This window comes from Gorilla gorilla, chromosome 5 (genome assembly GCF_029281585.2).
Source record: "Gorilla gorilla gorilla isolate KB3781 chromosome 5, NHGRI_mGorGor1-v2.1_pri, whole genome shotgun sequence".
Taxonomy (NCBI): Eukaryota; Metazoa; Chordata; class Mammalia; order Primates; family Hominidae; genus Gorilla; species Gorilla gorilla.
Window position 1 is genome coordinate 100,128,371 of NC_073229.2, and position 17,576 is coordinate 100,145,946.

Below are 17,576 nucleotides of genomic sequence, written 5' to 3' on the forward strand. Positions count from 1 at the left end.
CTGCTAAATAATCTTCTGGGGACCTTCTAGTCATGGAGCACTAACCACTAAATTGCTAATTAAGTGCCCAGTTAACCTTATTAATAATACTAAATGCACAGGGGCCTCCCTGATTCTGCTGGAATGTATGTTAACTGGGCTATAAAAAGGCAGCTGTGTTGAGTTTTCATGAATGTTTGCACAGGAGAAAGCGTTCAGACAACAACTAAATGATTCCTTTTGACATTTGTATTAAATTGCTCATTAGGTTTATTGTGGAAATTAAATTACTGCGAAGCACTGTCCATTAATTCCTGATTAGGCCTGAATATCCTAATGCAGGCATTGGGCTGTGGTGGGGCTGATTAGTTATCTGATGGCAGGCTGTGAGGTGGTTGGGACCCTGCTAGGGAGCCTGGGGAGGGAACAGATGTTGTAAGCAGAGGGGTTCAATCTTAGAGAAATCAGTGACGACTGTGCAAATGGAACCAGCAGCACTGACGCCAGGGGTCTCTGGAACAAGATTGGGCAGGATGTACTCTTCTTTGGCTTATAAGTTTTTCAGAGACTAGCAAGACATGCCCATTTGGCTGGGCGCGGTAGCTCACGCCTGTAATCCCAGCACTTTGGGAGTCCGAGGAGGGTGGATCACCTGAGGTCAGGAGTTCGAGACCAGCTTGATCAACATGGTGAAATCCTGTCTCTACTAAAAATACAAAATTAGCCAGCCATGGTGGTGCCTGCCTGTAATTTCAACTACTTGAGAGGCTGAGGCAGGAGAATCGCTTGAACCTGGGAGGCGGAGGTTGCAGTGAGCTGAGATGGCACCATTGCACTCCAGTCTGGGCAACAAGAGTTAAACTCTGTCTCAAAAAAAAAAAAAAAAAAAAAAAAAGAAAGAAAGAAAAAGACAAAAGACATGCCCATTTGATGATGATACAATAGTCCCTTCCCACAAACATTTATCTGGGAAAAATAGGAGGCATGGCATGGTGGTTAAGAGCAAGAGTTCTGGTGCCAGGCTGCCTGGGTTGGAATCTTGGCTCTGCCAGATAATAAAAGTGGCACCGTTGGACATATTAATCTCCTTTCCTCAGTTCCCTCTTACAAAAAGGGGAAATAATATTACTCACTTACAGAATTGCATGAAAAATTAAATGAGTTAGTACATATAAAGCATTAAGAAAAGTGTTAGCTATTATGTCTATGCACAGCAGTTTAGACTTGGAAAGGAACTCTGAGGTCATCTTCTACAATTTCTAAGCAAGGAAGTTAGGCCAGGGATCTCCAATTTCTCAGAGCTAATTTTTGGCAAAAACAGGACTAGAACTCTGATTTTTAAAAAATCCCAATATATTTGCATTATTCTACATCAGATTGTTGTAAGTGTTCAGAAAATTGACAATAGATCATCAAAGAGTCTATGGCCAATTATCCTACTTTGAAGATACTCTGACTATACTAAGGAATTGCCAAAAAGAATGTTCCAAAGAACAAATGGAAATGTTAACAAACTATTCTTTAATTCATTTGGTCTAATAATCCATGTATAAGAAGGGGGCCTGTTTGTTCCCTGGCCATGCTGAGTAAGATTCATGTGCACTCCTGTTGTCCACATTGTAGTTCTTGGTTATGTAATCTCATGGATGCTTCTATTTTCAGTTGCATTTATATAAACAATTACTGAGTAGTTAACTGCATCCCAAACTCTGTATTAGAAGGTTAGGCATCAGAGATTAAAAGAACAGCTCCTGTTCTCTAGGAGAAGCTCATAGCCTGGTGGTGATGAGTAGGGTGAATGAAGAGGGAGGAGTAGAGATAGCAAAGGCCATAGACACATAAGCAAGCAATCTCAAGAAAGGGTGTTGTGAAAGCAATGAGTGAGCCCAGGAGAGATACTGGATGCAGAATGGATAGAGGGAACTTTCCATGTTGAAGTACGTAAAACAAGATTGGAGAAGGGCATTCTAGACACAGCAGACAGCACATGTAACGGCTAAATGGGGGGACAAATTGGAAATAGTTTGCATTCCTGGAAACTAGAGTGAAAAGGTGGGGGATGATAAGGAACTGGTATATGGTGAGGCTAAAAAAAAAAAAAGGTAGAGATCTTATTATGGTATATAGATGCCACACTCAGCATAGTAGCTGGATTTATCCTGCGGGGAATTGAAGAGATTTGAATTTAATTAGAGACAGACAGATATAACAAAGGTCAGAGATGGAAGAGACATCTTGGGAAAGCTCCTCAGTTTATTAACTGATGACATGGACAATATAATTGCCTTCCTCTTATCACCCATGAAAAATATTGTGTCTTTAAATTGCATCAAGCTGTAAAAATAGAAATATTATGTAAAGATAAAGTATTACGAATTAATAATTTATATTTTAACCCGGCATCTTCTCTACTTGGTGCCTACATAGTCATTTTATTTTATTTAAATCTACTTTATTGAGGTATAATTGACATATCAAAAGCTGTACATATTTAATATATACATCTTGATGAATTTGTCTATAAGTATATACCAGTGAAACCATCACCATAATGGTCATCTAGGCATAGAGCATCTGCATAATGTCTTTCAGTTAAATGAGATTTGAAAACCTACTAATTTTTATTTATTTATTTATTTTACATTTGTTTACTTATCTTTTGAGACAGAGTTTCACTCTTTCACCCAGGCTGGAGTGAAGTGGCACGATCTTGGCTCACTGCCACCTCTGCCCCCTGGGTTCAAGCGGTTCTCCTGCCTCAGCCTCCCGAGTAGCTGGGATTACAGGCGCCCACCACCACACCCAGCTAATTTTTGTATTTTTAGTAGAGACGGGGTTTTGCCATGTTGGCCAGGCTGGTATCGAATTCCTGATCCACCCGCCTCAGCCTCCCAAAGTGCTAGGATTACAGGCATGAGACACCGCGGTTGGCAAAACCTACTAATTTTTGAAGAAAGATAAATGTAAACACAGTGGTCCCTTTTTATCCTTGGTGGAGGGTACATTCCAAGACCCTATGGATGCCTGAAATTGTGGAGAGTACCTAATCCCATATATACTACATTTTTTTTCCATACACACATACCTATGATAAAGTTTAATTTATAAATTAGGCACAGTAAAGGATTTACAACAATAACTAATAATGAAATAGAAAAATTGTAACAATATACTACAAGAAAAGTTATGTGAATGTGGTCTCTCTCTCTCAATATAATGCCTATGTGATGAGGCGAAGTAAGGTAAATGGTATAGAAATTGTGACATATGTTAGGCTACTACTGACCTTCTTAATGAATTGTTTATTTCTGGAATTTTCAATTTAATATTTTTGGACTATGGTTGACAGGGTAACCGAAACTGTGGATAGAGGGGGCAGGTGGGGACCACTGCAAGTTTTGAGAACAGAAAGGCTGGAATGAAAAACTTTCCTGGAGATCCATTTGTTCTAACATGTTAGGGCCCATTGTAATTTTGGTTTTCTTTTAAATGGTTAAACATGAATGCCAGGAGAAGCTGGAACTGTTCGCCATGAGGGTTTATGTCCTATCGGCTCCCACCTCTCAGTCACAGCTTGAGGTGTGGTTGTATGGGCCGGGTCTACTCACCTGAAGTTGGGACTTTCCTGCTAGCTCCTGGTAATATGGAGACTGGGAGTCAGCGAGCTCTGCCTTGAACCTCTGGTTTACCAGAGAGACGCTGAGCTCCACCCTCTGCTCCTCCAACACAGTGAATTCTGTTTCTCTTTCCTGAGTTTAAAAAAAAAAAAGGACTTCTGTTAACCTAAACCACAAATAAATGGTTATTTTAGATAATATATGTTGATACTGTCTCAAGAAGTGGATTATGAAGGCTTAAGTGTTTTGCAATCAAAATCCTTTTAACTAGAACTTAGAGAAGAGCCTAGACTGGTTTAATGAGAAAATTTGTGCTTAAATTTCACATTGAAACTAGTTAGAAAATACTATCAAGCCAAGAGAAAGTTTGAAATTTCTCTCAGAAGGAATGATGTACTTGGGCCACCTTTGGAAGCAGGTGGCTAAGAACAGAGGCACGGTTCTGAGGATCTGGACTTGGTCTCCATCACTAAGGGCCAAGAGGTCATCCTTCTTGCCTGTTGGTCTGGAAACCAGCAGGGGTCTCTCATTGCTCTGAATTCATATGGGCTTCCAGGACACAGAGCAAGCCCAGAGCTCAGTTTCAAACTTGGGTTTGACAGAGTTTTCAACCTTGGATACCCAGAAGGTACTAAGGTCCATTAGTTTTCTTAAAAAAGTAAAATTATCTCTGCAGAAAATTGAATATCTCTGGTTACGTACATGGTCTCTTATAGTGAAATCAGAGTTACAGAAGCTGAAAGAAGAGAACAGTTAATGGAAATTGCCCTGAGGGACAGAGCTCAACTGGATAAATGGTAGCAGATGTATTTCCTCCTCATTTCTTGTCACAAACTCCCCTCTGCCATGGGCATGGACAATACTACAGCCTCTCTCTAACTTTAGTAGGACACAAGGAGGATGTGGATTCACATTTAAAAGACTTCTGATGTTTGTTTAAAAGATTTTCATTCATTCAAAAAAACACACATTGAGCATCTGTATGGGTGTAGCATGGTGCTAGGATCAATGGGACACTGAAAAGTCTGACATGCAGTATTCTTTAGAAGTATTCCATTTTGTTAGGCAAATTGGAAGTTTCATGGAACATTTAAATGACTGTGAAATGAAATATTCTGGGGATATTTAACCAGAGAGAGGAACTTATATTAGCTTTTGAAGAAGATGGGACAGAGGGGTTGTGAGAAAAGAGATGACAGATGAGTTGTCTTAGAAATTTTATAGTGAATATATACTGAATTATGGTCAACAATTTTTTCCAACAGTACTTTTCACCGTTGAGGGAAGAGCATTTTTCAGAAAAATACAATATTTTATTTATTTCTTTTATTTATTTATTTTTTTGACACAGAGTCTCACTCTGTCACCCAGGCTGGAGCGCAATGGCGATCACAACTCACTGCAGCCTCAACCTCCTGGGCTCAAGCAATCCTCCCTCCTCGGCCTCTCAAGTAGCTGGGACTACAGGCATGGACCACCATGCCCAGGTAATTTTTAAATTTTTTGTAAAGATGGGGTCTCCCAATCTTGCCTAGGCTGATCTTGAGCTCCTGGGCTCAAGTGATCCTCCTGTGTTGGTCTCCCAAGGTGCTAGGATTACAGGCGTGAGCCACCATGCCTGGCTGAAATACAATATTTTCATTCTTTGTTCATGCCAGCAGTTCAACCAAAACTGGAACCATGTGGCCTAATGGGCAGATAGGATGGCCAGCAGGGTCTAATCTCTGATTTATCTTGTAGAGCTGGTGAGGCTGAACTTTGTGCCTTTGCCCTGAAGCTTTGACCTGTGCCTTGGAGAGAGGTTGTAATGAAGGGGAAAGGGTTAGAGGAGTCGCCTCTCAGGCCCCAGGGGTGGTAGGTCTGGTGGTAGTGGCAGTGTGAGAAGCCAGGTTCTAGTCTGCCACTCCTTATACTACTGCCTCCTTTCGGGCCTACTGCCTACTTTGTGCAGCCAAAGCTCTACACATATGGCTAATGAGTGAGGACTAAGCTCTGAGTTTTTCTTATCTTGCCCAAATTCCTATCTAAGGGATTTGGGGAGTCATGCCCTACAAACCATAAATTCTCACCAGATGGGTTTTATTTAACCCTATATAGTGTGACTTACTTTCCAATCTGACTCTGGCATAACATTATGTGACAAAGAAGAAAATCAACTTGTTTTTACTCCAAAACATGTCTCTTTGCCATATTTTGAAATGGCCGTGCAAAGTCATCCTTTGTGGGTAAAAATTTGCAACTGTAAAGAATCTCTATTAACATAGCTAGATCTTTTTCTTTCAGGCCCTCCAAATCCTGAAGAGAATAATTGAGAGTCTAGCACATTTTAAAGGTCTGAATAGGGAACACTTGTCATCTATTGTCTCTAAGGGCAGCCACTATGAGACTTCAAAAGAACCTTGGTCTACACAACCTTTTATCTTAACCTGAACATTTCCTTTCTATTGATCCCAGGTCTTTAGACAAACTGAACCAATTGTCAACCAGAAAATGTTTAAATTTACCTATAGCCTGGAAGCCCTCCCCGCTTCAAATTGTCTTGCCTTTCTGTACCAAACCAATGTACTTCTGAAATGTATTTGATTGATGTCTCATGCCTCCCTAAAACGTATGAAACCAAGCTTCACCCTGACAACCTTGGACACATGCTCTCAGCACTTCCTGAGGGCTGTATCATGGACCATGGTCACTCATATTTGGCTCAGAATAAATCTCCTCAAATATTTTACAGAGTTCGACAATTTGTCGACAATGAGGACAGTGTTTCCCTGCTTCCACAATTAAATTCTGTAACCATCCTCTCATCCCACATACCTTCACACTCAGAGTGGTGGCCAGTGCTCCTCTTTGCCTTAGAACACTGTGTTTATTTTTCCCTAGTTTTACACACAGGATTTTGATCATTTTGATATCTATTTGACCTATTCATCCCGGACATAACTGAGAACAAAACCTTCACTCTTGTTGTCAATGTGGAATTATATTTCAGTGGTGAAAGAGCTTCATGATTGATTGATTCATTCATTCATTCTAACACTTGGAGAGCATATATATATATATATATATATATATATATATATATATGTATATATATGTAAGGTTTTGTTAGGTGCTGGGGAAAAAGAGCCCCAGCACTCCACAGTTTATAATTAAATTGTTTCTTGTAACTCCTCCCCTTTTATTCTAGGTCTTAATCTATGCTTCACCCCTCAGTACCTAGGAAGAAGTGAGAATAAAGAATAAAACAAAGTCACTGACTCTTAACCAGAGTCACAAAAATACAGCACTAATATTATTTAAAGGATGGTTTATCCATTCTCTTTTCCTGTTTTGCTAAAGAACAAAAACAGGCACATGAAGAGCTAGATCAACTCTAGGAACTTCTTACTGTTGTAGGCATCTTGGTGTCGTTGAGTGTATTATCGAGAATTTCATTGAGGAGGATGTCATCAGGAGTGAGAGGGAAAGGCCCAAGTGAGACGTTGGCAACATCTGTGAAAATTTTAAAAATTAAAGACACAAAAATGAGAATGGAGGAGTTTAAATTAGAACGAGGTCAAAATTCAATATGCTTTTTCTGTCATTCTGGAATTTACAGATATTAGGTGCCTTCTGAACTCATCTTTTTAAGATCACGTAAATATGTTCTTGAAAAAATATGACTCATACTCTGTCCTAAATTCTTCATTCTTTCTCTTAAGGACCCAAATTTGGTGCTTCCCTGTATGTGTTATACTTAAATGCTTTTGCCAGATGAGACCTGATTAATTTTTTCTTAATGACACTATATAAAGGACACATAGGCAGATGTTTACCTTGAATTTGCTCTTCTGAGAGTTTTCTTAGAATACTGCCCAAGTCTTTAAAATGTAGATTGCTTAAGCAATCATTGAGGAATAAGATTTTAATCAGAAAATCCAAGAGATGAAAGAACATTTAAGATGCTATGAATTTCACTTCTTTTGGAACAGATCACCATAAACCATTTCAAATATGTGGCAAATGTTTTGATATTTTTAAAGATCTTCATAGAGTGCAAGTCTGGGTTCTATTCAAGCAAAGAAAAAAGCGTTATTGTAATACAAATGCATTTCTATTTTGTAATAAATTATTATTTAAAAAAATGCTCAGAGAAAATAGTGTTATAGTTAATTGGTTTATATTTAGCCAGAAACAACTTTCCATTTCAACCTTAATTAGGCAAAAACATAGAATGCCTTAGTTTATTCTTGTGTTTTAGAAAACAAGATATACTGAAAAATGATTCGATCTTTCCTTACTCCCTGAAGAGTATGTGGTACGTGGGAATCTGCAGTCACAAGTGGTTACTTGTCACTGTGAGGCTCTGTGAAGTAATTGCCCTGGGTGTGGAATTGTGCTTCCTAGTGGGGGCGTGAGAGTGGGTATCAGAATCATCTAGGCAAGGCAGTTTTTTGGCTAATAAAATAACCTGTGGCATATCAGAACCTCAAAGGATGTGGTCCCTGGCATCTTCCCCTTCTGCCCTCATTGAAGAATCCTGCTGTGAGCAATTGGGATGGATGTGTTCTGTGCTCTGGACTTCACCAGACTATTACCAATGTAAGGCATCTTCAAACTTTGTAATTCTATGAATAATCGGTTTATACTACAATTTTTGTTACAATAAAAAAGTACTTAGCTGGTACCCTAGAAGAACAAATTTTTATTTGGCTATCCTTCCATTTTATTGCCTTGAAAAGATAAATTATTCACATACTTACACCTAAAAACAATTATTAGGTAGCCTGGGTTTGTCTTCGAGCACATTCAGCCTCTTTTGGAGATTTCTCACTCTTCCTTCACACCTAGGCACCTAGTAACATTTCCCAATCAAAATCTAATCTTAACTGTTTTGTGTGTATACTTCAACTGGAGGTGTCCAGAAGTACTGGGGAAATAATTCTAAAACATTTGTTGCTAGAACTCAAATATATGGTGATGATATATCACATTATATTATAATATATGAATTGTCCACTGGTCCCTCAAAGTTTTTATTTAAAAAAATGAAAAATAATTTATAAGAAAGGGGTCATTTTAACTTACTCTAACTTACTAAATCTAATCTTGTTATTACAAAAGTTTCTATCAGCTAAAGTACATTAACTTCAAATTTAAAGTAGAAATACAAATTTCAATTCTCTTATTAATTTTGATTGTTTTCCCATATTAAAATGAAGTCAGTACAAAACATCTTTTTACATGTTTATACGCTCCTCCTCTAAATAATACCTTTTTGAATAAGACTTGATATTAGGTGTCACAGGTCAAATCTGAGCTGTTTATATGGGGGAATTAACTATGCAGCTCTTCTTTTTATTGTTATAAATGAATGTTACTGTCATTTTATAATTAAAATCCAACTAGGCTTGTCCTATTATTAGCTACAAGTCAGTCCAGAAATGACAAATTAGCTGAACTTAGGAGAAAACTGAAATATAGGCACAGCCGGCTTTCTCTGAATGTCAGTAAAGGAAGAAATGGGAAAGTAATATCATTTATTTACAAATATCTATTTTCTCAATTTCTACATTTTAATTCATCAAAAATTAATTTCTTAAAACATTATTCACATTACCAAAAATCAAATGAACTGGGGAATACATTGCCCAGAGAATAGTTTTATTGTGTATATTTAAAAGTATTCTTAGATTATATGTGAAAATGGGAAGACTGCAATAGAAATATACATGAAAGAGAAATTTCAAACATCTAATAAACACAGGAGAAATGATTACCCTCTGCCTTTTGGCAAACTCTAGAATAAATAGTAATATTCAATATTGATAAGTGCTGCAATGAGACAGGTTCTTGTCTTTTCTGCCAGTGGGATATTTAAATTGTAACAAAATTTCTGGAAAAAAAATTTGGCAAAATTTATTAAAAGCCTTAAAATCCATAGTGTTTGACTTAGTAATCTATTTTGAGAAATTTGTGATTTGACAAAGATTTATGTTTAAATATCTTAATTAAAACACTATTTGTAATGTCAGATACAATGACGCAATGGTTAAGTTGATGACATCTGTATGGATGCAACAGAATGTTGCAAGTCATTAAAATGATAACTTTGAAGAAATTTTAGTGAACTATAAAATATCCTTTACATCAGATTAAGTGGAAAAAATGATACAAACTCTAAGTAAATATGGTCTCAGTAATATGTGTATATAATAGAAGAAAGAAGGCAGAAAATAGGCAGCAGATGTTCATGATGGTTGTTTCCAAACTGTAAGATATTGAGTGGTTTGGTTTTACCTTTATTCTTTTCTGTATTTTCCAAGTTTTATGCAATAAATTTAAATTATATTATAAAGTTAGAAATATAAGCTAGTTTTGAGAAAGTACATTATAAACATTATCTTTAATTAGGAATTGTTTTATAAATAACATGCTATCATGATGATTTGAATGAAAGTTTAGAAGCAGAGAAATTAGATCTAAGCTTACCTGTTGAAACGACAATGGTTTCACCAGGCTCTCCCAATGTCTTCTCTGTAGATATTTCATCTTTTCTATTAGTACAATAGAAAAGAAGGAAGAGGTGGTAAAAGAGAACTTGATGACAGTAGAGAACATACATTTAAATTTCTTATACTGAGTAGACCTAAAAGTTATAGGAAAAGCATACTTTAAAACTGGATTGACCTATTTTTAAATTACAGAAGTAATATTTGAATATATTCTCATTGAGGAAAAATGCAAAAAACTCTCCAAAATGGTTATGTTTGACTCCAGTGTTTTCCGTAAGCATCCTGTTTTTTTGTGGTCCTGGGGTTCTGTGGTAGGCAAAGCTGGTTTTTGGGGTCTAATATTATAGTTCCATTCCACTTACACTGTGTTCTTGACATCAGAGATAATTGATGACATGATCTGTGACTGAAATATTCTTGCTAAAATCTCTCAGACCCACAAGCCTGCATATCCAGAGTCATTAAGCTTATCTAATAAAGTAACTCTTGTGGTTACAGTAATGGGAAAGAGATAGATTTCTGGGTAATACAGATTTACTAAATCTGTATTCTGGGCACAGCCATTGTCTGTAATGGTAGCTAGCCAGGAAGTTGGGGGTAGGTTCTCAGTGCCATGGAATGATGATGTGGAAGCAGATCTAGGAGCAGATCCAAGGTCATGGTGGTAGAGCTATTTGTGTATAATATTGGCCCTTTCTAACAAGCTTTACTTAGAAAGGAGTAGTGGTGAGAGAGCCAGGTGGGAGGAGGTCCCCCCAAAAATTCCAACTGGCCTGCCCACCGCGATGGAGCCTTGGGAATTTTGTGCAGTTTGCAGTGGGGAGGAGCCTGGCCCCTCCTCTTCCTGTGAGGAACCTGGGATTCAAGCTGCATGTGGGAAGCACTCTAGCAGGGACTCTGCATGGGAAGCAGTCTAGCAGGGACTCTGCGCTAGCAAGAGTCCCTATTTTCCCCTTTTCTTCCTTTTCACCCAATAAAACCCTGCTTTACTCACCCTTCAAACCATCTGCAAGCCTAAATTGTCATGGCTGTGGGACAGACAAGGACCTTGTCTTTAGCTGAACTAAGGATAAGTCCTGCAACATTTTTTGGCGCCCAACGTGGGGCTCGAGAAGTGGAGAGTGAAATGGGGACTCAAAACCTCTCACTGTTGCTTCTAAGCCTTTTCATCCTTGGACTTCTGAGGGTGGGGGAAACCATGCCCCCATATCCCATTGCTCCTGGGCCTTTTCATGGCCCTTTCCTTCCATTCTCAGGGTCAAAAAAGGAGCAGTGAGCAGCAGCTCCCTGCTGCTCTCCCCTCCCTGCTGGGGCTGGGACGCATGGTCCAAGGGTCCCACACAGCTGGCTGGCTTGTTTTCAGCTATGCATCACCACAGCAGCCTTCTGCTTCCCTGGCCAAAGTGTTCAGCTCCATCGGACAGTAATTAAACTTTTCTCCCTGGTGGAGGAACTTGCATAAGAGTAAGAGGTTCTTCCCCAGGCATTTTTAAATGTTTTTTTTCTTTTCTCTTCTCCACCCTGTCTGCAGTTAACCTTTAAAGTTCTTTTTCCCCTTTAGCAGGCCAGATCCCCACCCCCAACAACTATCACTGTATTCTCTGCAAAGTTTTGGTTGTGAAATCAAGCCTCCATTTTGTTATACATCCTGAGGGCATGGCTTGTAACTCCAGTGCCAAGACTTTGCCTTAGGGAATGAGCCCTTTCTGGTTCAATATCTGCATGTTTTTCTAAATCTGTCTCTTAAATAGCCCCATTCAGTGACTAGATTTTCTTCTGCTTCTCTGTGTGTGTACTGTGTGTAACATCGGTCAAAGAGCTGTAATTAATTTGGCCTAAAGAAAGACAACCACTTGGATCTAATTTTTTTAAGGGAAGTTAAAAGCTGTAGTACCTTTCGGTGCATGTGACTTTACTCTTTAAGAAATAAAAACAGACTTAAAGATTATTGGTAAAATGAAGTTGTCATTAAAATGTAAATAGGTGAACTAAACTATGCAGGTCAGATGCAAGGTTTGCTAAGTGTTTTGAGGTTATAAACTGCTTTTTGGGTTTTGAGAACTGTCTGTCTTGTTGGCTTCACAATAGGTAAGGCCTGGGGACATATGAAATTAATTACACCCTTAACTAAAAAGGCAAACCTCCGCTGCAGTCAGCACACAATTAAAGTAACTTACCAGGTTTTACCTTAAAGTTAAAAATTGTTAGGAGTTAACATTATACCATGTAATTGAAACTACTGAAACTAGATTTACATGTAAGGGGTGTAAGAATAGTAAAATGTGTTTTTATAGTAAAAGGTTATAAGAAGGCATGGAAATGTAAACTTTGGCCTAGGGTTAAAGGATTGTATTAAATTATATAGAAAAAAGCTGAAGGTTCAAAGAAGTGCTGGAAGAATTGTGGAAATTACTCTTGCAGAAGAGATTCTTTGTGTGAACAAACTGACTATTCAAAAAAAGGTATTATATGGTTTTTCTGTAAATCGAGCATTGAGATAAAACCATAACAAAATTTTCTTCAGGCACTAATCTGCTCTTTGGCAAAATTTGTAAAGGGTTATAAAAGGTTTTTGCTTCTTTAAGATTTTGGAGTCATCATTTTGGCACAATAAATAATTTATGGCAATCTGGAATTATGTTTCATAATATCAAGTGCTTTAGACATATTTAAAAGGCTTCTCAAAATCAAATTTCAGTTTCAAAAATTGTCCTTCCTGACACCTGGCTTTTTGGATAGTCCAGAGAGCCCCTAGAATGTCCAGAAAAGAGGTAAACAGGATTATTCAACATATTTAGGTACATGGGATTGTCAAAATGATGTTCACTCTTCTTTAGTTCATATCTTGGTAAATAATGCTAATCTATGTTCCAAAATTCTATGGGATTTCAAAAATTCTAAATCTAAATGTATGCTATCAATCATAATTAAGGTTGTTAAGTTATTGTAAACCATGGAGATAACCAAATTTGTCAATTGTGTTCCTAACTGTAAGTACACTGGACATTTTGCTATTCACAGACAATTGCTGTCTTGTTTTTATCCTTTTCAAAAGATAGTTTATAATAAGCTGCAGGACTTTAACAGGTGCTCTCAAATACAGGATTCTGTTAACTTTGGAGATTGTAACATTGGCATAAAGGAAAATGTACAGGACTCATGAGGAGCTGAAATGCTCATGAATATCAAACCAAACAAGAGTTAATTAAATGGACAGAACTCAGAAAGCTGAAGCAACTTTTGACTTTTTCTTGGAATACTGCTGATCCTTGTTTTATTTTTCAGAGTCAAGGAAACTTATTTTGAACTATTTATAGCCTTTAACAATTAAGTAACGGCCGGACATGGTGGCTCACACCTCTAATCCCAGCACTCTGGGAGGCCGAGGCGGGTGGATCACAAGGTCAGGAGATCGAGATCATCCTGGCTAACATGATGAAACCCCGTCTCTACTAAAAAATAGAAAAAATCAGCCAGGCATGGTGGTGGGTGCCTGTAGTCCCAGCTACTCAGGAGGCTGAGGCTTGAACCTGAGAGGCGGAGCTTGCAGTGAGCCAAGATCGTGCCACTGCACTCCAGCCTGGGTGACAGAGCGAGACTCCGTCTCAAGAAAAAAAAAAATTAAGTAAGGTATACTCCTGGGGTGAAAATTTGGAGCATGCTTGTTTCTCTCTGCCTGGTTCCTTTAGAATTTGGAAACTATCTGTGAGTATTCTTAACTTACGGCAATATAGTTGTTTGCATCAGTGCAATAAGAATCCATTTTTCTTTTGCAACAAGACACAATTGGAAAAATTGGGTATTTTATCAAGGGTTTGACTGAAAGTGTATGCTTCCCTTTAAGGAGTCAATCTCGACTTACAGAACAAATAAAACTCAGTGGGAAAACTGGCCTCATACCCTTGTCTATGCAGTCCCTGTACAGGGTTCTTGACCTATGGTCAGTAAAGAATGTCACTTTCTAACAGGTCCAGGAGCTCCAAGTTTATCTTTGGACCTTAAGAGGAGGGGATCACCCAACTCACAGGCATTTGAGGATACAAACCCAGAGCTGGGATCAGCATTAAAAGGTCTCACCTGAGATTCCTTGTGGAACAGACTTCCATCAAAGCCAATCCAAAGGCTTATGTAGAAATAATTATTCTTGCTGCACTTTATGCAAATAATTAGGCCAAGTTTAAAACCAAAGTCTATTTGCAAACAACTCAGTCCTATTATGATTTTGTTTTTAACAAAAATGAGGACTGGAGAGAGGGAAATTATGTTTCAAAACTTATCATACATTTGTCATTAAATTCTAAACTCATTAGTTGTTTTTAAGATTTTGCCTATATTTTAGACTAACCCTGCTTGTTCCTGTGAACCAACCAGCAATCTCTGGCTGCAGCTCAGAAAGAACAAGAGGGATGGGTAATGTAGAAATCTGGATCAATATTCTGGTTCTGAGCAATTATCCTGCAAATCCTGCCAGGTGATGGAATAAATAGGGAATAAATAGGGTGCCCATCACCTGGAGGTTTCGTTTTTGGGGAAGTGAAGACCAAGGGAGCTAACCAAAGCCAAGCACCATGCACCTAAATTCTAGCAAGCATAACTATAGCTACCAGTTATCTTGGTGTGTCACAAGACATCCTTTTCTCTCTCTTGTTGGAGGACTCACTTCCACAGTTTCACCTTAGCATTTGGCTTATGATAAGGAGTCCATGTAACCCCCTGAGATATATTTTTGTCCCAAACTCAATTCCAAGCTTTAGGTAAAAGCCCTAGGAAGGAAAACTGGATCTGAGGTATCCAGAGGCAAATTACAACGGAGGTTAAAAGGCACAGTGCAGGTGAGCATGGCTGATTCCTGTCGATTAAGCCAACCCCAAGCTTCCTGTTTCATGGATAAAGGGCATGTTAATATCTGTGGTATAAATGAGGTCTAGGGAATTCCAAGGCTACTGACAGTAGCAGGGATAGAGACATAAGTGAGAGCAGATCATTCTTATTCTCTAAGGCCCTCCCTGCTTGATGGGTGTAAGCTGCTTTGGCACTCATGGTGGGACCTGACAAGGTCACTGGGATTCGGGGATGCAAGGATGGAGGAGGGAAAGAGGATGCTTTTCATTCTCTCTCTCATGTATCTTGGGCATATGTTAGGAAGAGAAGGAAACCAGAGATGCTTGCTCCTCTCTTTCTAGATGGGTAGCCATTCATCTTCAGTCTGTACCCCTTTCAAATGCATCCTGAACCCCTGGGAATCCTTTAAAAAATGCCTTCTTTTCCTTTCTCCTCCTCTGTTCTCTCTTCACGGATAGGTAATACGCTCCCCTGACATGCATCCTCCAAACTGGAAAGAGTTAATTTCCCAAGCCTTAAACTGGTTGTCTTAGGATTGGGCTCAGGGGAAAGGAACCCAGAAGCCCAACATGCTGGCAAAAAGGGCCATCAGACTCCAAACAGTCATGCAACCAGAGCCTCGGACAATGGCCCCTTCTGCTGGGAATCCTTAAATAGGCCTCTGAGGAAGCTCTGACTGCTTTTCCCCAAAACAGCAGCCCCTGTCAGCAGGAAGCAGTTAAGATTGGTCTTTGTCTTTATTCTTAATCCAACAGCTGTTAGATGTACTTCTTTAGAGTGGGGAATGAGACAGCCAAGTGGGGAGGGGGTCCCTGGAAAAACTCCATCCAGCCTGTCCACTGGGGTAGAGCCTCTGGAAGTTCATGACATTTGCAGCGAGAAGGAGCCTGGCCCATCCTCTTTTGGTGTGGAACCTGGGATTCAAGCTGTGGGTGGCAAGCAGTCTAGTTAGGCGAGTGTCCCTGTTTCCCCCTTTTCTTCCTTTCCACCCAATAAAACCCTGCCTTACTCAGCCTTCGAACCATCTGCAAGCCTAAATTTTCATGGCTGTGGGACGGACAAGGACCCCGTTTTTAGCTGAACTAAGGAAAAGTCCTGCAACAGTGGTAGTAATATCTTCTGAAACTCACTGAAAGGTTTGTTACTATAAGCAAGTAGGTCCCAAAGCATTGTGTCTGTGTTAGTATAATATAATAGCTGTTGACCATTATATTTGATCTAATTTTCTGTGGCTCATGATGATGGAAAGGCCAAGGGTAATGGCTAGGTGTTCTGTTGTTTTACAGTACAGTTATCTAGAATTAGTCATAGCCAATAGCATCACGTACATATTTCTGCCACACCCAATTCTGCCATATTGTTAATGTGTAATATACAAAATATTATCAATCAGCCTGCCACAGGCTCTGGCCAATCAGAACAGATGTTAGTTGTAAACACGGATGACTACAGTGGTCCACACAGGCCAGATAAAAATTTTGCTGCTATAGTGGAATTTGAAATTAGCTATTCTTGTTATTTTTTTCTGGTATTATACTATGTACTTAATAAATGGTTTTTATGGAGACTATATTTAACAACTCTCATTATATCAAATATTATAGCACTTATAGCCTAGACAGTTTGTTTTTTACTTTACAGATCTTTGTTTATAGTAAGATCTCCTTCTTGTTAATATCACTTTCATCTCCTTCCCTGTCTTGCTGTAAAAAAAAGTAACCAAGAAGAATAGTTAGTAAAATCCTGGCTATTGCATTAGTTACAAGTCAACAGTCCACTTTGTGCAGGACTCTGTGGGATGATGTTTTCTTGTCCTTTACTAAAAGATGTCATTCTGCCACTAAACTGGCAATCTATACCATCACCGAGGATCTGTAATTTGGGAAGCTGAGCTACTCAGTTCTTCCACTGGCTTTTATTTCAAAGTCATTTGAAATTGGCGGACTTACGGGTTAGTCAGGTGAGAAAATTTTGTTTTGTCTTCTTGGAAAGGTTTAAAGTAAAAGATAATTTCTTTTCTTTCTTTTTTGAAAACAAATTGGTAACCATAGCTAATGTAAAATGTTTGTTTCGTGTTCCTTTCTTTCTCTCCATCAATGCTGGCAGGCACAGGAATAGATGAAATGCTTCTATTTCCTTTTCTTTCTGGCTTGGGTAATTGTTTCTTATAATTTTTAATGGTTGTCTGTCAAGATTTGGTACATTCTGTTGATTTTTTTTTCTTATGGATGGACTCTGCATTGCTTTCTTTTTATTTTTTGAAAATGGAAGCATCGGTAAAGTATTATCTTATATTTAAATGAGAAGAATCAATATGTCTGTGTTTTGTGAGCAAAGGTAATACTCTAGTACTAAGATTTTCCTTAGTCACATTATTTCTCCTGGCAATATCTTTTTAAAATCTATAAAAGAGTGGCTTGATAGACATAATTGATTAACAAAATATATGAGGATTTTGCTCAGTTTTGTATAGTAGGTGGGAAAGTATGAAACAGTTCCTGACCTTGAGGAGTTTATACTCCTACAGGAAAACTGGAGAAAGCAAGAGACTGTTCAATAAAAATATAAGTACCAAACAGAGTACAAAGTTCAAAGCAGGAAGAGATTGCTGCAAACTCAAAATAGTCTGTTAAGACATCCTGTT

At 38.5% G+C, this 17,576-nt stretch overlaps 1 protein-coding gene across 2 annotated transcripts in view; it reads right to left on the reverse strand.

The window, feature by feature from the left end:
• Nucleotides 1-17,576, reverse strand: part of IMPG1 (interphotoreceptor matrix proteoglycan 1) — a 153,781-nt gene that overhangs the window by 95,754 nt on the left and 40,451 nt on the right. For both annotated transcript variants that reach the window (XM_063707717.1, XM_019028932.4), the window contains 3 exons: nucleotides 10,068-10,132; nucleotides 6,985-7,088; nucleotides 3,588-3,728 (listed from right to left, as the gene is read on the reverse strand). In XM_063707717.1, coding sequence (XP_063563787.1) covers nucleotides 3,588-3,728; nucleotides 6,985-7,088; nucleotides 10,068-10,132 — 310 coding nt within the window. The remainder of the gene's footprint in view (nucleotides 1-3,587; nucleotides 3,729-6,984; nucleotides 7,089-10,067; nucleotides 10,133-17,576) is intronic.